At 38.8% G+C, this 23589-nt stretch overlaps 2 protein-coding genes and 1 long non-coding RNA gene across 22 annotated transcripts in view; all 3 read right to left on the reverse strand.

The window, feature by feature from the left end:
- The window catches only part of LIPF (lipase F, gastric type), a 42672-nt gene extending 39910 nt beyond the window's left edge, over nucleotides 1-2762 (reverse strand). Inside the window, exon 1 of the mRNA XM_089314822.1 lies at nucleotides 2626-2762. The gene's annotated coding sequence lies outside the window, so the exon portion shown is untranslated. The remainder of the gene's footprint in view (nucleotides 1-2625) is intronic.
- A 13009-nt stretch (nucleotides 2763-15771) lies between these two features.
- On the reverse strand, nucleotides 15772-17458 carry LOC149121976 (uncharacterized). 2 transcript variants are annotated; one of them, XR_016222176.1, is made up of 3 exons: nucleotides 17332-17458; nucleotides 17027-17150; nucleotides 15772-15884 (listed from the first exon to the last, which is right to left on the reverse strand). It is a non-coding gene; the product is annotated as an uncharacterized LOC149121976 (long non-coding RNA). The 2 variants fall into 2 exon arrangements; XR_016222175.1 differs by having other exon boundaries at nucleotides 15776-15909.
- A 2695-nt stretch (nucleotides 17459-20153) lies between these two features.
- LIPJ (lipase family member J) overlaps nucleotides 20154-23589 on the reverse strand; it is a 44521-nt gene continuing 41085 nt past the window's right edge. For 15 of the 19 annotated variants that reach the window (XM_051823347.3, XM_051823346.3, XM_051823329.3 and 12 more), the window contains 2 exons: nucleotides 21366-21437; nucleotides 20154-20455 (listed from right to left, as the gene is read on the reverse strand). In XM_051823347.3, the coding sequence (XP_051679307.2) occupies nucleotides 20222-20455; nucleotides 21366-21437 (306 nt within the window). In that variant the 3' untranslated portion in view covers nucleotides 20154-20221. Of the gene's footprint in view, nucleotides 20456-20713; nucleotides 20908-21365; nucleotides 21438-23589 lie in introns of those variants that run through there. The other 4 variants (XM_089314813.1, XM_089314809.1, XM_089314810.1 and 1 more) reach the window with 3 other exon arrangements.

Genomic DNA, 23589 nt, shown 5'->3' on the forward strand with positions numbered 1-23589 from the left:
AAGAACAGCGCAGGGTCCTGTGTCGTTCCTCCACGAAGAGGGGGAGCGACAGATGGGCAGCATAAATGCAGGGCAAAGGCAGGGACCCAGATCAGAACTAATGGTGGCTTAAACTTCTCTTTAATTTAATTTAATTTTTTATTTTATTTATTTATTTTTTTTATTTTTTGACAGGCAGAGTTAGAGAGAGAGAGAGAGGTCTTCCTTTTCCGGTGGTTTACCCCCCAAATGGCTGCTACTGCTGACGCGCTGTGCCGATCCGAAGCCAGGAGCCAAGTGCTTCCTCCTGGTCTCCCATGCGGGTACAGGGCCCAAGGACTTGGGCCATCCTCCACTGCCCTCCCGGGCCACAGCAGGGAGCTGGACTGGAAGAGGGGCAACCGGGACAGAATCGTGCACCCCAACCAGGACTAGAACCCGGGGTGCCGGCGCTGCAGCAGAGGATTAGCCTAGTGAGCTGCGGTGACAGCCTAAACTTCTCTTTTAAGCATATTGCTTTATTCTCAAAAACACTGCAAAAAGCTATACTTATTTAAGCATGACTTCACAGTGTTATATGCTACTAAAGAAAAGAATAATGATAATTTGCAACCTAGTTTGGAAATTTTACCTTGGAGTAGATGACATACACATCAGATGAGCAGGATATCCCTGAAATATTTGACAAGTCTTAGAAACACAGATTTTGACAAAGTTAATTTGATGTCAAATATGCTAGGCAGAAGATATAACATAATTGAAGCCCCACCACGGCAGGAAAAGGTAATTTCAGGACTGAAAGATGAAGAAAAAGAATGAAGTTCCAAATTTATTTTTTATACATAAATCATTTTATTATTTAAATGTAGCGCTAACATGGAATATTGTATTTTTTATGAGGTACAGTGTAATACCCCACAAATATACAGAGAATAAACTTATCAAGCCAAGCAAACAGCCTTTTCATCTTTTTCTTTAACTGCTACATATGAGGGAGCATATACAATATTTGTCTTTTTGTTTCTGGCTTATTTCACTTAACATATGATCTCCAGTTCAATCCATTCTTTTATCTGCAGGTAATTATATTGCATTGCTTTTATCGCTACATATGTTTGCGAATTGTGTGTATATACTGTATTTTCTTTATCCATTCATGCATTGAGAGTCATCCAGATGGATTCCGTTTCTTGGCTGCTGTAAATAATGCTGCAATGAATATGGGAATGCAGGTATCTCTGTTTCAGGCTGATTTCGAGTCTTTGGGATATATATCAAGAAACTGAACAGCTGGGTTAAATGGTAGGTCTATTTTTTGTTTTGGAGGAACTTTCATGCTGTTCTCCATAATGGCTGCACAGATTTGCATTCTCACCAAAGTGTTTCTCTTTCACCACATCCTCACCAGCATTTGTTATCTTTGCCTTTTTGACAATAGTCATTCTAAATGGAATGAGATGAAACCTCATTGTGGTTTTTATTTGCTTTTCCTTGATTGCTAGTGACAGTGATCCTTTTTTCATGTGTTTATTGGTCATTTGCTTTTATTCTCTTGAGAAATGTCTATGAAGATCTTCTGGTGCTCCAATTTTCAAGACGTAGTACCAAAGATGAGACTGATCAGAATGACAGATTACAATGTATAGGACTGAATGGGTCATGTTTAGGATCTGGTATTTTTTTCTAAGAACAAATGAAGCCAATATTGACAGGTTCGTATATACCCACATTCTAGTCTAACTGATGACTCCAGAACAAGTTTTGTAAACAAAAGGAGCTTTCCACTCTATCCTAAGTTCATTGCTTACTCTTGAGTACTGAGATCCAACTACATTAACTCTACCCATACCATTAAAAAAGCATGGGAAATAGGAAATACGATATTTATAAGTAATATTCTTAAGAGTGAGATAAGATCATGGATACAAATATTTGCCTTGGGCTGGTGCAGTGGCACAGCGGGTTAAAGCCCTGGCCTGAAGTGCCAGCATCTAATATGGGCGCCGGTATGAGTCCCAGCTGCTCCTCTTCAATCCAGCTCTCTGCTATGGCTTGGGAAAGCAGTGGAAGATGGCCCAAGCTCTTGGACCCCTGCACCCACATGGGAGATCTGGAGGAAGCTCCTGGCTTCTGGCTTCGGATCGGCCCAGCTCTGAACGTTGTGGCCAACTGAGGAGTGAACCAGTGGATGGAAGACCTCTCTCTCTCTCTCTCTGCCTCTCATCTGTGTAATTCTGACTTTCAAATAAATAAATCTTTAAAAAAATAAAATATCAATTTTGTCTTCCTCTTTCTTCTCTCTCTTCATACTGCCATCTAACATGCACAATTCCTTAGTATTCACCAGAAGGGCATTGCAAATTTTAAAGAGGAAAGTAAAAGAACTCACAATGATTATAAGATAATTATTCCTTTGGATAGAAGATAATAATTAGCTTAACTGTATCTCATCTCAACTCCCTTGTATGTTTCTTTTGCTATGTGCAAGGAGCACCCACACGTGCCCTTGAAATGAAGCATTCTAGTATACAAAATAAAAAAAGGCCCTCCCTGTAGGGTTTCAGTTTAACAATTTCACCTTGAAAACTCAGATTTAATTTGAATGGTATTGACATTAAAAATATTTTAGGATGGAAATTAAATTACCTTTGGAAACATCATGTCTAAACCACCTATTTCAGTGAATCAAGTGCAGACTTAGATGAGATGATTTGTCCAGAAGGCAGATAGCTGGTTAGTAGCACATTCACAAGTAGAATGCAGTCCTTTGACCATTCTATTAATACATGCTGGAGGATGCCTAAAGTATCACCAAAAATAAAGCATTAAGAACTTTCGCCTGATGTGTAAAGTTGTAAAAAGAATAAATAATGGTCTGAATATATTCATTTAAAAATATCCAAGATAGCAATATGGATAATGTCTACTTGGTAGACATTAACAGAACCTTAAGGATGGGTGTTGCATACAGTAGTTGGGATGCCACTAGGATGACATCATGTGTCAGAGTACCTGAGTTTGAGCCCTGGCTTAACTCCTAATTCCAGCTTTCTGCTAAAGCACATTCTAGGACACAACAGGTACGTCAAGTAGTTGGGTCCCTGCCACCCATATGAGATACCTGGATGGAGTTTTGGACTCCTAGTTTCAGCTTGTCTCAGTGTCTTCTGTTGTGGGCATTTGGGGGAGTGAACCAGCAAATGAAGATAACTCTTTCTCTCTCTCTCTCTATTTCAAATATATATAAATAAATATAAAAAATACAACCTTAGACTTTTCCTTAAGCTTAAGGTTAAAAAAATCAACATGTACCTCTTTGTGCTATTCCTTGGAGACTGAAGATAAGATAATCTGGGGTGGGGAATTTTATCTTTGAAATTAATTGCATTTCATTTGCTGGATAAATACAAGGGCTCATAGAGAAAAATTGAGGATTTTCTCTTTGAACTTTTTTTTTCTTTTTTTTTTACAGGCAGAGTTAGACAGTGAGAGAGAGAGAGAGAGAGAGAGAGAGAGAGAGAGAAAGGTCTTCCTTCCGTTGCTTCACTCCCCAAATGGCCGCTACGGTTGGCATGCTACTCCGATCCCAAGCCAGGAGCCAGGTGCTTCCTCCTGGTCTCCCATGCGGGTGCAGGGCCCAAGGACTTGGGCCATCCTCTACTGGCTTCCCGGGCCACAGCAGAGTGCTGGACTGGAAGAGGAGCAACTTGGACAGAATCCAGTGCCCCAACCGGGACTAGAACCCAGGGTTGCCAGCGCCACAGGCAGAGGATTAGCCTAGTGAGCCGCAGCACTGGCCACTCTTTGAGCTTTTAAAATATGTTTATACATTAATAACTTTTGTACCTGATGCTTTTTTATACTATACACATTTTTATTTTAGTGTAATCTAACATTCCTAATATACATAAGAAGCATTCATAATTATCTTGCAGGAAATTCTGTAAAGAAAGAGGAATAAAAATACAAGTATGGTTTCACAACAGGTGCAGAAGCTGCACCTTTTCTCAGCTGGTTCTTTTCTCAGCAATCCTTAATTTTATCACTTTCTGCCTTTCCTTGTCTTCCATAACCCATGTTTTTCTTTTCTTCCTTCTTCGGTTTCCTTTTCCTTTCTCCTCCCTATAAACACACATGCACAGGTATAGGAGTTAGTCATACTTACAGATCCTTATGGAAGGGGAAATTTGGAAACTCCTTTGGGTAGACATATTTCAACTTAGTCATAGCTATTGTTTGCCTTTTAATGAAAAATTGGGGTCTATATGAGGGGCTGGCAAACTGTAGCCTATGAGTCAAATCCAGCCTACTGTCTACGTTTGTTTGGCCTGCAGGTTAAGTATATTTTTTACAGTTTTAAATGGCTAAAAAATTAAAGAAGCAACATAGCACACAACATGAAAAACTTCAAATTTCCACAAATAAAATTTTAATAAATTTTAATAGAACATAGCCATTCTCATTTGTTTATGTATGGTTGCTTTTGAACTATAATGAGTTCAATAGTTGAAACAGTGACTTTTTGTCATTCCTTTCATTCTCTTCCTTCTCTTATAGTCTTCCTTAGTAGTTTAGTGATTTTCTCTAGTAAGTTTTGATTCCTTCCCTATTTATTTTGGAATGTCTAGTTTTTGCTATGGCATTACCACGAGGCTTACAAAAAAGATCTTTGACCATAGTAAGTTTTTTTAAAATTTTTTTTTGACAGGCAGAGTGGACAGTGAGAGAGAGAGACAGAAAGAAAGGTCTTCCTTTACCATTGATTCACCCTCCAATGGCCGCTGCAGCCGGCACACCGCGCTGATCCAAAGCCAGGAGCCAGGTGCTTCTCCTGGTCTCCCATGTGGGTGCAGGGCCCAAGAACTTGGGCTATCCTTCACTGCACTCCTGGGCCACAGCAGAGAGCTGGACTGCAAGAGGGGCAACCAGGACAGAATCTGGTGCCCCGATTGGGACTAGAACCCAGGGTGCTGGTGCCACAGGCGGAGGATTAGCCTATCGAGCCGTGGCGCCAACCATAATGAGTTTTTTTGAAGTGACAACTTAGCATTGATTATAAAGATAAGGAAAGAAACAAAAGAAAGGAAGAAGGCAAGAATTTTTGTTGTACCATTTTATAATTTCTATGTTGCCTATATCTAACATAATATAATCATGATTTTTTGGTATCTTGTTTTTTAGTCTTTGTACTAAAGGTATGAATGGTTTAAATGACAAGTGTAAAATATGACAGCACTCTGAATTTGTCTCTATAATTACTCTCACAAGTGAGTTTTCTACCTCCAGATATTTTCTTACTCATTAGTCTCTTTCAGTTCAAAGAACTACCCTTGGCATCATTTGCAGGATAATTCTGGTGGCAATAAATACTCTGAGCTTTAGTTTGCTTTGGAATGTCTTTTTCTTGTCTTCATCTCTGAAGCATGGAAATAATAGAGTGTATGCCGAAGAATGATTACATGCTGAGTCAGGAAATAGAGAACGTGTGGGCCTGACTTGGTTTTGTAATTGGATCTCTCATGATAACTACCTACTGAGGGCACACCCACATTGAAATAAGGACCTGGCCGGCGCCGCGGCTCACCAGGCTAATCCTCCGCCTAGCGGCGCCGGCACACTGGGTTCTAGTCCCGGTCAGGGCGCCGGATTCTGTCCCGGTTGCCCCTCTTCCAGGCCAGCTCTCTGCTGTGGCCAGGGAGTGCAGTGGAGGATGGCCCAGGTGCTTGGGCCCTGCACCCCATGGGAGACCAGGAAAAGCACCTGGCTCCTGGCTCCTGCCATCGGATCAGTGCGGTGCGCCGGCCGCAGCGCGCTGGCTGCGGCGGCCATTGGAGGGTGAACCAACGGCAAAGGAAGACCTTTCTCTCTGTCTCTCTCTCTCACTGTCCACTCTGCCTGTCAAAAAAAAAAAAAAAAAAAAAAAGAAAGAAATAAGGACCTGTCACTGGGCCCATCTTCTAAACACCTTATCTGAGTTATGTTTCCAAAGTTGTAACTCCATAAATTTATGATTTTGGGATTTAAATATCTGCATGAGTTCAAGAGCCACATCTTGTTATAATCATAGCAAATACAGCCACTTTTGATGGGGTCCATTTAATTCAAGTACATGATAGAAAGAATCCTTTTAACTTGGAACTTCATAAAGAATAAATGATTTGATTGACAATGATTAAGCTTAATACATGGAATGAATTATGTACTTCCCTAAGTAATTTCTATAGATCAAATATAGATAAATACCTACCGGAAACAGTAGATAAAGAAGTATGGTTTACTGTCCACTATGAATTTGTTCTATGTAAGTCAGTGGTACAACCTTGAGTCCAGACAAATGGTAATGTCTCTTATATTTGTGAAAACATGTTGCATAAACACCCAGGTTCTGGACTTTAACTGCCTATTCTCCAGTGCAGTCTTGCTTATCAAAAATTGAGATTTTCAGCAAAGTCATCCTTTCTTTCTTTCTTCTTCTTTTTTTTTTTGGGGGGGGGGGCTCAATTATACATCTTTTAAAAAAAGGCACTAATTGTTTCTTACTTGAAGTAGATTTTTAAGAACTATCTGAGTTACTACAGTTACTACTTATAAAATCTTCAGAATATGTTATCTTCAATGCTGCCTGTAAAATCCTTGGAACACATAATCTTCAACAAATGTTAGCTATTGGTTTTCTCCTATAAATGTTCCTTAAAGATAAGAATTTTATCCCTTTTGGGTTCTGGGTGTATTGTAGTGTTTGATGTAGTGCTTAATACTTTATATGCACCCCATTAAGTATTTGTTGAATAACTGAACTTCTCCAGACTTTCCTTTCTGTATCATTCTGCTTTTACAGTATTTCCCAAATCTTTTATTTTACAATTCTGATTTTCAGCCCATGGTGACAAGAAATTAATTTACTTTTTTTTTTTTGACAGGCAGGGTTAGACGGTGAGAGAGACAGAGAGAAAGGTCTTCCTTCTGTTGGTTCACCCCTCAAATGGCCACTACAGCCGGTGCAATGCGGCCAGCGCGCCGCGCCACGCCGCACGGATCCAAAACCAGGAGCCAGCTGCTTCCTCCTGATCTCCCAAGTGGGAGCAGGGCCCAAGCACTTGGGCCATCCTCCACTGCCTCCCTGGGCCAAAGCAGAGAGCTGGACTGGAAGAGGAGCAACCAGGACAGAATCTGGCGCCCCAAACAGTAGTGTGCTGCGTCGCCGGCCAAGAAATTAATTTAACTATTTCTTTTGATTAGAATTTTAAAAAATTCTTTTTCTCTATTGTTTCTCAAAATTCAGGTTTATATAATAGTTTCCATCTCTATGATCTCTATAAAAATACCACTGTATTCCTACTTGATATTTTACAGTTAATAAAACTGTTCTACAAATTTTCTCCATTATCAAACATCCCTGCTTTGGTGAATTCACATAAGTGGATTCTTCTGTGAAGTTTCATTGGATAAGAATTTATACATGTAGAAAGAATTCTCATTTGAGAATTGCAGTTAAGGGAGGTCTCTTTAATTATTAGAAGTCCTACATTGTTGTTGTGTCTTCAGGACTGTATTTTAAGTACATAAATGCAGCAGAGGAAATTTCACACCAGTATTAACATGTATCAAACAGTATGACTTCTATAAGAGTATTTTTATAATTCTTATGAGATTCTGTTAAAATTAAGGCTCTCTTAATCAATTTGGAAAAGTTTTGAAAATCTTAGATGAAGGCAATGATAAACAGCTTGAATTTTGCCAGTAATATTTTTCATTCCTTTATAACTCTTATTACAAACCACCTGTTATCCTTTCTGCTTCCTGTATGTGGGTTTTGCAGAATATTCTAAACCTGATAATTCTCTAATGTTTGCAGTCCCCTTATTTTTCTCTCTCCCTTATCCAGAGTTGCTCAATAGAATCATCTGCAGTGAGGTAATTTTGTATATTTGTGCTTTCCAAAGGGTTAGCCTCAAATGGCTATGAAGCAATTTGAAAGTGGTTACTGAGACCAAGAAACTGAAAATTTGATTCAGCTCATTCTAATTTAATTCAAATAACTACATTAAGTGGCCAGTGGCTACCTTACTGGATAACACATTGGGATTGATAAATCAAAGGGTTTTGATAATCTCATATAATTCTTTGGAGTTCAAAACATATGAAATGACTCAATCCTATGGCATCATTTTTTAGTGACTCAAATTCTTTTACATTACTATGAATTAAAAATGAATGGACGGGGCCGGTACTGTGGCGTAGTGGGCTTAGCTTCCGCCTGTGGCACCAGAATCCCATATGGGTGCCAGTTCTAATTCCAGCTGCCCTTCTTCCAATCCAGCTCTCTGCCATGGCCTGGGAAAGCAGCAGAAGATGGCCCAAGTGCTTGGGCCCTTGCACTTGCATGGGAGGCCTGGAAGAAGCTCCTGGCTCCTGACTTCTGATCAGCTCAGCTTCGGCCATTGAGACCATCTGGGGAGTGAACCAGAGGGTGGAAGACTTCTCTCTCTCTTTGCCTCTGACTCTCTCTGTAACTGTACCTCTCAAATAAATAATAAAATCTTTTAAAAAAATTAATGTAATCCTGGGAATAAATAAATAAATGTCTTTAAATGTCTTATCAGTTTTTGACACTTTATATTAAATTGATTATCTATTGGTAAACTTATCTGCAGAACTACTGACCCTAACAAGAGCATTTTCTTTTTTTTAATATTTTTTATTTTTAATTTGTGTCTCATAAATGCATTACATTTCTAGTAATTCTTTGCACCGTGCCTGCCCTCCCACCCTTTCTACCTCCTCCCCTTCCTGCTCTGTTTTATCCAAGAAAAAGAAATAAAAAGAAAGAAGAACAAAAGAACAAATGGAGTTCTAAAAAAATACTGAGTAGTGTTCCTCAACTATCTACACAAAGGCTGATCTTGTTATTGCTTCTCAAAGGTGATTTCACTCCTCCCCCCCCCCTTCTCTTTCCCCTTCCTTCCTCCCCCTTTTTTCCTTTTAGAAACTTAATTGTCTTTAAAGAAGAACCCAAGGGGGGGCCAGTGCCATGGTGTAGTAGGTTAATCCTCTGCCTGCGGCGCCAGCATCCCATATGGGCACTGGTTCTAGTCCCGGCTGCTCCATTTCCAGTCCTTAGCTCTCTGCTATGGCTTGGGAAAGCAGTAGAAGGTGGCCCAAGGCCTTGTGCCCCTGCACCCACGTGGGAGACAAGGAAGAAGCTCCTGGCTCCTGGCTCCTGGTTTTGGATCAGCGCAGCTCTGATTGCTGAGGCCAATTGAGGAGTGAACCAGCAGATGGAAGACTTTCCTCTCTGTCTCTCCCTCTCACTGTCTGTAACTCTACCTCTCAAATAAAATAAATAAAATCTTTAAAAAAAAAGAAGAACCCAAAGATGTTACTTCTTTTGTGATCTCTTAGACATAACTATAATTTATGAGACACATAATATCCTTCTTTTAATATACTAAAAGGAATTAATTCTTGAAAACAAGTTTTACTATTAAGTTTCATGGTACAACTCTTTGAGGACAGAGGTCCTACATGGGAAGTTAGTGCACAGTAACTCTTGTTTATTTAACAAAGAACACTCTTATGTATGACATCAGTAATTGCCCAAGGCTCTTGACATGATGACAATTTTTTTTTTTTTTTGACAGGCAGAGTGGACAGTGAGAGACACAGACAGAGAGAAAGGTCTTCCTTTGCCGTTGGTTCACCCTCCAATGGCCGCCGCGGCCGGTGCGCTGCGGCTGGCGTACCGCGCTGACCCGATGGCAGGAGCCAGGAGCCAGGTGCTTTTCCTGGTCTCCCATAGGGTGCAGGGCCCAAGTACTTGGGCCATCCTCCACTGCACTCCCTGGCCACAGCAGAGAGCTGGCCTGGAAGAGGGGCAACCGGGACAGAATCCGGCGCCCCGACTGGGACTAGAACCCGGTGTGCTGGCACTGCAAGGCGGAGGATTAGCCTAGTGAGCTGCGGTGCTGGCTGACAATTGCTTTAAGTAGCAATCTAACCTCAGAACAAGCCATGAAGGTACAATGGTCAGGCTGGAAAGCCCAAGAGGGGCATATCAGGCATGGAAAGCCAAGACACTCTGGCAAAAGATGTCATACACAAAGGACCCCTTACCCAGGGTGAAACCCCAGAAGAAAGAATGGGCCACCAAAGAAGGTTGTACTTATCTCTGAAGGAAGGAGAGAACTTCCACTTTGCTTATGGCTCTGTTGAGCTAGTGGATCCTGGTCTCCCATGGGGTGCAGGGCCCAAGTACTTGGGCCATCCTCCACTGCAATCCCTGGCCACAGCAGAGAGCTGACCTGGAAGAGGGGCAACTGGGACAGAATCCGGCCAGGGACTAGAACCGGGTGTGCTGGCACCACAAGGCGGAGGATTAGCCTAGTGAGCCGCGGCACCGGCCCTGCCAGCATTTATTGTTTGCTGATTTCTGTATGGAAGCCATTCTAACTGGGGTGAGGTGATACCTCATTGTGGTTTTGATTTGAATTTCTCGGATTGCTAGAAATCCCGAGCATTTTTTTATGTGTCTGTTGGCCATTTGGATTTCCTCTTTTGAAAAATGTGTGTTTAAGTCCTTTACCCATTTCTTAACTGGATTGTTGTTTTGTTGTTGTGGAGTTTAAGAAAAGCATTTTCATAACAAAAAAGTAATACTAAAATTTTTCTCCATTTTTTCCCATAGTGGATGATACTAATATAAGTGGTTTCTTTTTGTGTGTGTGTGTTTTTTTTGTTTGTTTGTTTTGTTTTGTTTTTGACAGAGTTAGGCAGTGAGAGAGAGAGAGAGACAGAGAGAAAGGTCTTCCTTTTCCATTGGTTCACCCTCCAAATGGTCACTACGGCAGGCATGCTGCGCCGATCCGAAGCCAGGAGCCAGGTGCTTCCCCCTGGTCTCCCATGCGGGTGCAGGCACCCAAGCACCTGGGGCATCCTCCACTGCCTTCTCCGGGCCACAGCAGAGAGCTGGACTGGAAGAGGATCAACCGGGACAGAATCCGGCGTCCAACTGGGACTAGAACCCGGGGTGCCGGGGCCGCAGGCAGAGGATTAGCCTAGTGAGCCGCGGCGCTGACCAATATAAGTGGTTTCTTCAAAACTGTTCCTGGTCAATGTAGATAGTTTACATGTGTCCTGTGCTGGGATGAATGAACACAGACTTTCGAAATCCAGGCAAGAAGACTCACAAAACCTTATTTGTCTTTCTTGACCAAAAGTAGGGCAGGTATTTTTACAGTTCCTTCTCTAGACATCACACTCTTGTTACCACAAATCTAGCTTCTTCCTGCATAAATATATCAGGACTGTCTTATTGCAAACAGGAATTGTATTTACTCTTCTTGTTCTCCTCTTCTCAGAAATATAAAAATATCCAAGACCTGGGAAGCACTCACACAATAAATGAAATATTTTATTCGTACTCATACTTTGAATTAATGGAAATGATTTAGCGAAATAATTCTGACTTTAAAAGATAAAAATAAAAATACAGTCAAGAAAACTATTGTACTTAGAAAAATAAGTGATGCTTATGTGGCAGTGGAACTGCCTTAAAAAGATTTATGCAGACAAGATAATAATATGAGGCATCTGTTTTTAGGATGTTGTACGTGTTGCTTAGTTGATTGTGGGTCAATGGAATAAAAAATTTCATGATAATGAGGACATATGAAATAGAATATCTAGTATCCAAATGACATATGTCTTGGCACTGAGTAAAAAAATTCCTAACTTGCGTGTAACCCAGTACATAGGTTTCCGTTTGCAACATGGCAAAGGGCATTAGTAGGATGGGGACATTTTAGCCTCAATGCCTGGGCTGCCACACAGGAGATTCTTCTGGATAAGAAAAGAGGCAAAATTTATCATAAATTCCACTTGTACTGCAAGGGCTCCAAGAATTCCCTTCTATTATCAGTTGCTGAAGATTGCCAAAATTGATGCAATGGATGCTAATTTGGCATAAAATAGATATATACTAGTTTTCTACTTTGAAGAGAAAAGAAAGTTGTCATTGTTGAGGATAAAATAATTGAAGAAGTCTGTCTTTATCACAATTTTTTTTTCCTCCACAGGCTAGCATCTGTTCTTGGCCTTGGAGAAGTTCCTTTCTGTTCATCCATTAAAGAGACACATGCCATTGTCCTTAAAATAAAATGGATAATCTTTGAGTTTTAAAAAGTATGGAAGTATCAAAAGAGAAAAAGGAAAAGGAAGGGAAACATGGAGAGAGGGAGCGGGAAGAAAGGGGGGAAAAAAGAAGGGGGAAATGTTAATGATACTGTGCAAATAAATGACAGAAACATTATAAGTGGTTTATGAAATGTTTCATTTTCTTTGGTAAAAAATAAGAATAGCTCCCTTAACTATGAGATAAAGGTGGGTTGCCTGATAAAATACAGGATGTCAAAATTTTGGAAAATAATAAACAATGTATTTCTGCTAAAAAAAGATTACTTACCATAAATTCAAATGTACTGAGGCCTTGTGTCTGTATTTGCTAAACTTGGTAACTCTAAATAAGTAAGTTGTTTGGTTGAAATTTAAGTGCTAAAGCAACTTACTTTATGTTTCCAAAATCAGTTTTTTTTTACTATGCCGCAGTGCAAACCCATTTTTTTAATATATATTTCAGAAGCTCAATAAATACTGAGTGATAGAATTTGAAAAGTTATACCTGATTATGGTGTAGTAGATTTTGAAGTGATGTTCCTGCTGGATTCTGTGTTATATCAACATCAAGACAACTCTAGGGGAAAGAAAAATAGCACACAAAATTGGTAATAATTAGTTCCTTTCCAAGAACAGGAATCCTTCAAAAGAGTGTAACTATGTTATTCTAGGATTAAAATCGCCTTCTATTAGATTAGAAGGAAGCTGAATTTTGATGATAGCTAGAAGAATCTAAATACCTTTGTGTTTTATATGACGATTTTTGATAGAAATTTTATTTTCTGAGTAAGAAGTCTTACACTGAATGAACAGTAATTAAATGAATGATAATAGATTTGTTAAAGAAGGCAGGTGAAGGACAAAGATTTAAAAATTCATTTACTTATAAGATATACATTTATATATAATGTAAAGGTATATTTGAATTTTCCACAAATTGATTACTTCATCTCAGAAATAGTAAACTTTAGAAATTATATTCAAAATACATCTAGTTTATAATGCACTTTCTCCATATTAAGCAGGTTAAGGTATTCTTCAAAAGTCTTAGGTAAGATGTTAGATAAATAAATTATCCCTACATTTTAATATTTACCTATAAAGAACAATATAGCATTACCAACACACATCACTAAAGAAAAAAAGACTTTAATAATAATTACACATACCTCATTTAAATTTTTTGGATTATATCCAGTCACCAATGTATATAAATTGTTACAAACTGAATCAAGTATCATACACACATTTCGATGAACAGTATTGAAGTATGTATTTGGTAATAATGTTTTTTTCATCAAACATGGCCTGGAAATGACATATTTCAAAGATAAATCTTAGATAATAAAAATTTTGTTTAGTACAATAGAAAGCAAGAAAGAGAAGAAATAGGAGATATGAAACTAAATTGTACCATATTACTAAATAGTAAAACCATTCAGTTCACTGTGATAATATTCTACACATAATATAAAGAAAATTGCCCAATAAAATAGCATGTGCAGAAATGTTTTATATCAGTTCAACTTGAATAAACATCTTTTAAAATTTTATTTATAAAAAGAAAATAGATTTCATGTATTTCATAATACAGTTTTAGGAGTATAGTAATTCCCATCAAACCCTACCTCCCCCCTCCCTTATTCCCAACATACTTCCCTCCCTCTCTCATTCCCACCCTCCAACTCTCCTTCCTTATTTTCCCTTTAATTTTTATAATGACAAAACTTCAATTTTCTCTACAATCACAATCTTAACCCTCCACTAAATAAAGAACTCAACAAGTAGTAAGTAGAAAAAACACTGTTCCTCAATGGTATAGCAAGGGTTATAAAAATAATCAAATTTTAAAATGTCAATCTTGCTGGTATACATAACATTTTTTGTCCTGTGCATATTAATTACCACAAATCAAGGAAACCATATGATATGTGCCTTTTTGGGAATGGCTTATTTCATTAAACATGATAGTCTCTTAGGGATGAGAATCCTACTTCAGATATAGAAGCTGAAAAACAAGAAGATATGAAATTTGTGGAGAGAAAGAAAAGAATGAAAGTGAACAAAAAAGTAAAGCAGATAATCACACATGATAATTATTTCATTTGCATGCCATTCTAGAAATGTAAAAATTAATTTTTAGTGATGGGCTGGTGCCACAGCTCACGAGGCTAATCCTCCGCCTACAGCGCCGGCACCCCGGGTTCCAGTCCTGGTCGGGGCGCCAGATTCTGTCCCGGTTGCTTCTCTTCCAGTCCAGCTCTCTGCTGTAGCCTGGGAAGGCAGTGGAGGAGGGCCCAAGTGCTTGGGCCCTGCACCTGCATGGGAGAGCAGGAGGAAGCACCTGGCTCCTGGCTTCAGATCAGCGCAGCCAGCCACAGTGGCCATTTGTTAGTAATTCCCATCAAACAGACCCATCCATTTGTGTGTGGGGGGGTGAACCAATGGAAAAGGAAGACCTTTCTCTCTGTCTCTCTTACTCTGTCTAACCCTGCCTGTCAAAAAAAAAAAAAAAAAAAAGCAAACTAAATTTTTATTTATATTTACTTATAATATTTATTTATAAAAATATTCCTAATAATCCATAAAGTAGATTAAATTATGAAATAGACTCAATCCAAAACAAGGCAGAAAAATGGGAACAAAGAATAAATCAAACAAATGCAAATTTTAAATTTAATCATAGTAACAATGATATTGAATTTAAGCGATCTAAACACAAAAATTGAAAGATATGGTTAAATTAGGTTTTTTAAATGTCCAACTCTACACTTTCTAATATAAATCCACTTTATATATAAATGATTAAGTGTAAGAATGGATGAGTTATATCATGCTAATTAATGTTAATCAAAAATAACATTAACTGCTATATTAATAACATATTAAATGCTATATTAACCCTAAACATAGTAGATTTTAGAGCAAAGAATTTTAACATTGATAAAGTAGAGTAAGTTCATCAAGAGAACATAAACATCCCTAATGCTTACATAACTAACAAGCTTCAAAAGGCATTGTATAGAGTTGAGGAAAATGGCAATGTGCCCATAATTGTAGTTCATAATTGGTAGACTAAATTTAGATTGCATTTGCTTTAGATCCCAAGTTCTAAGACACCATAGTATGCAGATTTCTCATAAAAAAGTACAAGCCATAGATTGTTCAAGATTGGATAGCAGATAATAAAGAAAGATAGAAACAGAAAGGCCTTTTGTTTTGGCACACTGAAAGATTTCTACCACTCAATGCTAAAATAACCAGTTCCACTTTCACCCTTGTCTTCTTTCTCCCCCCATTTTTTCCCAGAAAGTTGCAAAATTCACATACAGAATAGAAAGCACTAGATGCCAGGTGTATGTATATATCTAAACATCAAATTGCATACATTAACTACATGTATTTTTTTGTATATGAATTATACTTCAACAAAGCTACTGATTCTCTGCCTCTGCCTCTCTGTAATTCTGCCTTTCAAATAAATACATAAATCTTAAAAAAAAAAAAAAGAGGTAGAGCCAAACTTGGTTTTATAACAGACCCATCCTAAGGATACCCATCAACCCACAAATCTATGAATGGATTATCCATTCATAAGTCACAGCTGTCATGACCTAATTACCTCTTAAAGGTCTCACGTGGTTGCACTTGTGTCTCCCTCTTAATATCTCAAGAGGGATTCAATTTCTCTGTGACTTTTCGCGACGGGCATTCAAACCATAGCAAGTGACAAACTAAAAGTCAAAGCCCAAGAAAATACTTAGGAAAAAGAAAACAGAAAATAGTGTCAACAATATTAAAAACAATCCAAATTAAAGTTATGGGAAGCAAGAATATTCATTTAAACTAAGACATTTATAATTTCAAGTAATACAGATATGGATAATATCTGCTAATACAAAATTAAATTCACAAAGAGGCAGAAATGACACAACTTTAAAATTTCTTTCAAATCTCTGTTCCATTTCCTATTGTGGATAAATTTATTTGTATTATTCTTTTCTCTTGTTGATTGTTTTCCCAGAACTTTATATTGTTTGTCTCTTGAATCAAGCAACTTCCAGGTAGACATTCCCATTGAAGTTTCATTTAGATGTGCTCCATTCTCCCAGAAATGGTGTGTAAAAACATGTGCAAAGCATTTTCAGCATGGGAAGTACACCAAGATTGGTGTCCAGGGGTTTATGAAGGTGATTCATAGAGGTATGCTTAGCTGACTGACCTCAGCTACTCAGACTATAGTCCCCAGAGGAAAACAGGTGTTTACTATAAATCACATTGTTTGCATAAACTATCTGATTAAAGTGGTCTACATTGTCCAATTCTGAGGCCTATTCTTATCAAGCAGAATATTCCAAGGACTCAGAGCTCATTAACTAGTAAATGCTAAGGACCAGTTCTAGAAATATTCTCAGAAATGTGCAGAGTTGAGCTACCCAAGTGGCTGAGTTGACTCTTTCCTATACAAATTTGTAGAAATTATTTACGTATTATAAAGTTCATTTATTTTACTTGAGTTACAGCTATTATCTTCTATTTTATATGCTTGGCTTTTAATTGTCTTGATAATTAGAAGTTCTTAATTTTGTTAAAAACTTAACAGATTTATAAAAATGTTCATATTTATGGGGTACTGTGTGATGTTTCATTGATGTATACACTGTGTAAAACACAATCAAAGGCTGGCGCCCGCGGCTCAGTAGCCTAATCCTCCGCCTTGTGGCGCCGGCACACTGGGTTCTAGTCCCGGTCAGGGCGCCGGATTCTGTCCCGGTTGCCCCTCTTCCAGGCCAGCTCTCTGCTGTGGCCAGGGAGTGCAGTGGAGGATGGCCCAAGTGCTTGAGCCCTGCACCCCATGTGAGACTAGGAGAAGCACCTGGCTGGTGCCTTCAGATAAGCGTGGTGCGTTGGCCGCAGCGCGCCGGCCACGGCGGCCATTGGAGGGTGAACCAACGGCAAAGGAAGACCTTTTTCTCTGTGTCTCTCACTGTCCACTCTGCCTGTCAAAAAACAAACAAACAAACAAAAACAAAAAAACACAATCAGGACAAATATCCTTAAAAGCTTTTAACAATTCTTCATAGTGAAAACATCCCATCCCAAATCCAATCTTCTAGCTTTTTTTTTTTTTTTTTTTTTTTTTTTAAAGAGAAATGTACAGGGGCCAGCGCCATAGCTCACTTGGTTAATCCTCCGCCTGCAGCACCGGCATCCCATGTGGGCACCTGGTTCTAGTCCCATTTGCTCCTTTTCCAGTCCAGCTCTCTGCTGTGGCCCGGGAGGGCAGTGGAGGATGGCCCAAGTGCTTGGGTGCCTGCACCCACATGGGAGACCAGGAAGAAGCACCTGGCTCCTGGATTTGGATCGGTGCAGCACCGGCCGTGGTGGCCATTGGGGAGTCAATCAATGGAGGGAAGACCTTTCTCTCTTTCTCTCTCTCTCACTGTCTGTAACTCTGTCAAATAAAAAAAAAAGAGAGAAATGTACAGCAAATTATCCGTTGTTGTCCCTGTCATATAGAACCCAAGAATTTTCTTTCTGCTATCTAGCTATAGCCTGAAAAGTCAATCAAACTTTCCCCATTTCTCTCACCACACTTCTCTTCCCAGGTTCTAGTAACTCCCATTATATTTTTAGTTCCTATGAGAATATTTATTTTTAGGTTCCACATCTGAAAAGAGATTGCATTATGTTTGTATTTTTGTGCTTGGCTTATTTCACTTAACATAATGACCTCCAGTTCTTTCCACATTGCTGCAAATGACAAAATTACATTTTTAATGGTCTACCAATATACCATTGTGCATATGTACCACATTTTCTTTATCCATTCATGGGTGGATGTCGCTCCCCCTCTTCGTGGAGGAACGACACAGGACCCTGCGCTGTTCTTTTGTCTACTCGGCCCTCCCTGGGTTTGCTGCTGGTTCTTCCCGGGTTGGCTACCGACCCTTCCACCTCCGTGGAAGGGCGGTTCCCCCTGCCACTTTCCCCACTTCCGCGGGGGAGCGGCACACCGCCGGCCGGCTCTCTCGGGGGCTGCACAGGTGTTCCCTTTAGATGTTTCTGGTGCATGTTGTCTCTCTCCTCCTTTATAGTCCTCTTCCACCAATCCCAACTCTGCTACCCACACACCGAGTACGCTGCTCTCCTCCAATCAGGAGCAGAATCAGCTCCTGCAGGTCATCACTCAAGTTGGTGAGAGGCAGCTGCGTAGAAGCTGTTTACTCCTCTCCCCAGCGCCATATTGTGGGAGAGCAGATGCATAGAATAAGTCTTAATTCGAGTAACAGTCTAGTCCGAGTTGCTCCCCACAGGTGGATATGAAATAGACATTTAAGTTGTTCCCATTTCTTGGCTATTGTGAACAGTACTGCAATAAATATATGAATACAGATATCTCTTTTTGACAGATGGATTTCTTTTCCTTTGGAGATGGATGTGTGTGTGTGTGTGTGTGTGTGTGTATATACATATATATATATAGAGAGAGAGAGAGAGAGAGAGAGAGAGAAAGCTAGATGTTGAAGCCAGCGCCGCGGCTCACTAGGGTAATCCTCCGCCTTGCGGCGCCGGCACACCGGGTTCTAGTCCCGGTCAGGGCGCCGGATTCTGTCCCGGTTGCCCTTCTGCCAGGCCAGCTCTCTGCTGTGGCCAGGGAGTGCAGTGGAGGATGGCCCAAGTACTTGGGCCCTGCACCCCATGGGAGACCAGGAGAAGTACCTGGCTCCTGCAATCGGATCAGCGCGGTGCACTGGCTGCAGCGCGCTGGCCACGGCGGCCATTGGAGGGTGAACCAACGGCAAAGGAAGACCTTTCTCTCTGTCTGTGTCTCTCACTGTCCACTCTGCCTGTCAAAAAAAAAAAAAAAAAAAAAAAAAAGGCAGCTAGATGTTGAAATATACATCCAGTAGTGGGATGTTGAATCATATGGTAGTTCTATTTTTAGGGTTTTAAGGGACCTCTATACAGTTTTCCACAATAGCTGTATTAATTTATATTCTTATCAACAGTGTGCAAGGGGTCTCTTTTCTCCACATCCTTACCAAAACTTATCTTGTCTTTTTGAAAATAGTTACTTACTGAAGTGAGATGATATCTTATTGTTGTTTTGATTTGCATTTTACTGAGATTAGTGATACTGAGCATATTTTAATTTACCTGTTGTTCATTCATGTGTCTTCCTTTGAGAAACAGCTATTTAGCTCTATTTTCATTTTAAAATTTTATATTATTTTTGCTATGTTTGAGTTTCTTATAACATAGGTTGCATTGATCAACAATATCCTTTCATCCCAAATTTTGGGTCTCTTCCAATCTTCCAGTACTATCTTAAAAATATCCACAGTTCTCTGGTGTATAGGAAGCTCCTGGATTTTTCATGCACTAACCTACATTGCATACCTGGCAAAGCTACCTTCAGGTCTATTTATCTGCGAATATACCTCAACCATTGCTACTCTAATCACACACTAGGCTTGAAAGGCAACTTTAGTTTCTATAGGCTGTACCCTCTAGGAAGTGAAGCATGATCTCTGTGTAATTTCAATGATACCCTATCTTCTGAAATTTGGCCTAAAGTGATCACAAGGCCCTAGTATTATATTCACATTCATGCTCTTTCTCTTCTCCCCAAACTCCTTTACATAGCTCAGAAAATATTTTATCTCTTCAGTGTTGAAGAAAATGAACTTTCCTATCATCAAGTATTCCTCTAAAGTCTTTCTGTAATGATTTAATGAAGCTCACATTGTTTTGAAATAAAAATTGATCTTAAAAAGTCCTTTTTTGCAATGGGAAACATTTATGATTATTGTTTCTCATATTAGTTGTTTAAATGCTGTATTTAGAAGAAACTCAGAAGACTTAGTTGTAATGATTTATAATCCATCAATATCCCTGAGATGATAAATGCCACTGCTTTAATGGCTGAAGGGCCAATGGGCAATGAGAAAATAGCAAAAAAAAATTACGAACTATATTTAAATAAGTGAAAAAATACATACTAAAAAAAGTAACTGAATTTTAATAGGAGTGATATAGATCCTCAAACTCAAAGTACCACAGTCCATTATAGGTTGACTTGGATAATATCAATGATTTCACGGTAAACTTGATCATAGGCATCCATCCCAAACAAAAAGTCTATATGATTATAGTAAGAAATAGTTTTATGGTAAAAGTGGTTTTTAATTTCTGAACGTAAAGTTTCAACATCTTCTGGATCAGCCAACAAGTCACGTTCACCGTTCCACGTGGCAGTTGGCACTTCCATATTTGTCACATCGTAGGATGGAGAAGTTGTCTAGAAATAAAGTAGGGAAAAAAGTTTTCACAGGAAATGATACCTTAGAAGTTTACATTTATTAATTTTGTAAATGATTAATTAAAACATTGTTTTAACATAAGTTGGATATAGTGAATTCAACTTAATGGAGTCATGAAAGCAATGAATATGAAAGAATTGGTATTACTAGTTGGTTAGGAATAAATCATACATAAATCAAAAGTAGGCAATTTGTTCTAATTTCAAGTACTCAAATATTTCATGGAAGTAATTCAAATATTAGTTTTAAATCCTGAAATTAGTTTAATCAAATTTTCTGTGACTATAGTATTATCAGTATGTTTATCAAAAATTATACATATTGGCAGTCATTCTCAACTCTGATCTCATTGAAATTGATCTTCAAATTTTACTTCAGAATTATATATGAGCAAACCACATCTGGAATGAAGATGAGCTGAGGCAGAAAACTGTGGAAAAGCATAAACTTTGAAGTCAGACAGAGTTGAGCACAGTTTTGTCACATTCTTATTAATTTCCAAGTTTTTACTAATTATATATGCCTTTGTCTAATCTTCCCAAATAAACTACTTTTAGGGTCAAAAATACATTATGCTTTTTATTTCATATTTAATCAAGTATATAACCATGAGTATCACAAAGACAATACTTTTCCTCTTGAGGGATCATAAATTCTTCTATTGCTTGTCAACATCTTTAGGCTTATCTAGGGTATTTGTTGTTAAAATATGTGAAAACATAGAAAAGCTACTTTGGTTGAATGTGATACTATAGAACCAAAACAGAATGATATTCATCTGTTGGTCCTTCTAACTGTGTTATTGTACCCTAGGGATTTAGAGATGATCTTGGGATCTACAGTAAGATCATCTGAACTGGTAAAGAAGGCTTATCCACAATTATGTACCTGATTAAAATGAACCAAGTTCAGATCAGGGCTTCCCCAGTCAAAGGCTTTCAAGTTCGTAGAATATAAAAGCTGAAAGGAAAATAAAAATAGGATCATATTACTTTGTTCATTATAGTGGAAGCTAATGCATGTCACATGTACATTACACCTATTGCTCTCTGCTAGTATTTATGAAAGGGAGCTTCTTTGTTCCTGTTTTCTTTTGGATAGGATAAGAAATAGGATAGGGCCCAGCGCTGTGGCATACTGGGTAAAGCCACCGCCTGCAGGGCCAGCATTCCATATGGGTGCCTGTTCGAGAACTGGCAGCTCCACATCTTATCCAATTCTCTGCTGTGGCCTGGGAACAGTGGAAGATGGCCCAAGTGCTTGGCCCCTGCACCTGCGTGGGAGACCAGGAAGAAGTTCCTGGCTCCTGGCTTCAGATCGGCGCAGCTCCAGCCATTGTGGGCAACTAGGGAGTGAACCAGTGGATGGAGGATGTCTCTTTCTCTGTCTTTCCTTCTCTCTCTGTGTAACTCTTTCAAATAAATAAATAAATCTTAAAAAAAGAAAGAAAGATCGGGGCATGGAATGGCATGAGAGACAGCTGGGGAATCTCAAGAATATGATTCTATCATTCTCATATAAAACCCGATATTCCCAAGATATTTTACAACCCTAAGGGGACCCTGCGTTTGGGGTAACATCAGACTTCTTACAAAAATCCCTTTTCATCAGCAGAGGTCGAGAGCAAATGTCTTGCACTGGGACTAAGATAACATGTCCCTAAAGAACCCTGTCTCAACAACAGGGCTCAAGAGGCCAAGAAGTGATCTGTTGCTTCAACCCTTAAAACCCCAGCCTTATCACTACTATCTACTTTGAATTTATTAAATCTAACCTGATTTTTTTCCTCCCAACCCCCCAATTATGTTTTCATCACAAGGTCAAATTCTCAAGTCGGCCATCTTCGGTATTCCAAGCTTTATTAAGGTGTCATGCAGTCCCTATCCTCAACATTTTCAACTCTACTCAACTCGTAAAACTCTCTACTGTCTGGAATTTGATTATCAGCCATATATCTTAAAACTCTTCCTTTGATGACATTTTAATTTCTTACTCTAATTGAAAATATGGTTGCAAATCCCCTCTACCTCTTTCAAGTGGCACTACCATTTTTCTCCTATCTACCGGGTATCTTTGAGAGTTGGGTTAGTCTTTTTTTCATTATACCTGCTTCCAGAAAACTCTCACTTCCTCCTCCCCAAGAAGTTATCCAACTCTGAATTTCTCACGTCCTTCAATTACATCTCCCACTACACTTTGCTGTTGCTGTCATCTCTTAAACTCCCGTTTAGTTCCTGCTTGCTTCTAAGTTCCTTGAGTTCCTCTTCATTGATCTTCTCCTCCAACCTGAATCAAACGTTCATACTATAATAAACCTTTGGATTACTATGATCCTTTCAAAATCCTATTTTTCTTAATCCATTTTTAACATTATCTGCAAATGTTCTCTAGTATACCAAACAAAAAATCCTGCAACTCTAAGATCTTGAATCCATACATCCTCCCATCTTTTTATTATACCTTATTCCCTCAATGTCCTTTATCTTCTGCTTACCCAGATAAAAATCTCACAGTCATTAAAAGTATTCACTTAAATTTATTTAACACTTTTCCACTTCTATTATATTGTCCAACTTGTTTCCAAAAACACTCTAGAAACATCCAATTCTCTACAAACTACATGCCTACAGTAATGAGACTAAAGAAAACAGGGGAAAAACTCAAAACTATGCAAACGTAATTCACGTTAAATTTACTGTTGCAAATCTCTTGTGGGACATTACTTTTGCCCTACAATCATGTCACAATTCCCTCATCAATTTCTTCTCCCACTCTTCTAGGCAATTACTTCATAGTTCCTTTTCTCTACAGTATTCTCTTTTCTCCTATTCCTACTGTTTGTATTGAAACTTGTTTCCTATTTCAACAAAAAGGCTGAAGAAATCATAAAAGATCTTACGTTAGAGATTTAGATTACATGAATTTGCTTATTAGTAATATTCTTTTCTATCTGTTAACTAAATGCTTTTTTTCTTGTTTACTGGATTCTATCTATCCTATCACTCTATGCATTTTTCTATTGTTTCATAAAATTTCTCCTCTCTATAGGTCATGATTCTACTGCTTTCTTTGAGAGATAGGTCAGTGACAGACAGATGGATATAGACATATA

The sequence above is a fragment of the Oryctolagus cuniculus genome, chromosome 15, assembly GCF_051225735.1.
Source record: "Oryctolagus cuniculus isolate XC-2025 breed Fujian yellow rabbit chromosome 15, ASM5122573v1, whole genome shotgun sequence".
Taxonomy (NCBI): Eukaryota; Metazoa; Chordata; class Mammalia; order Lagomorpha; family Leporidae; genus Oryctolagus; species Oryctolagus cuniculus.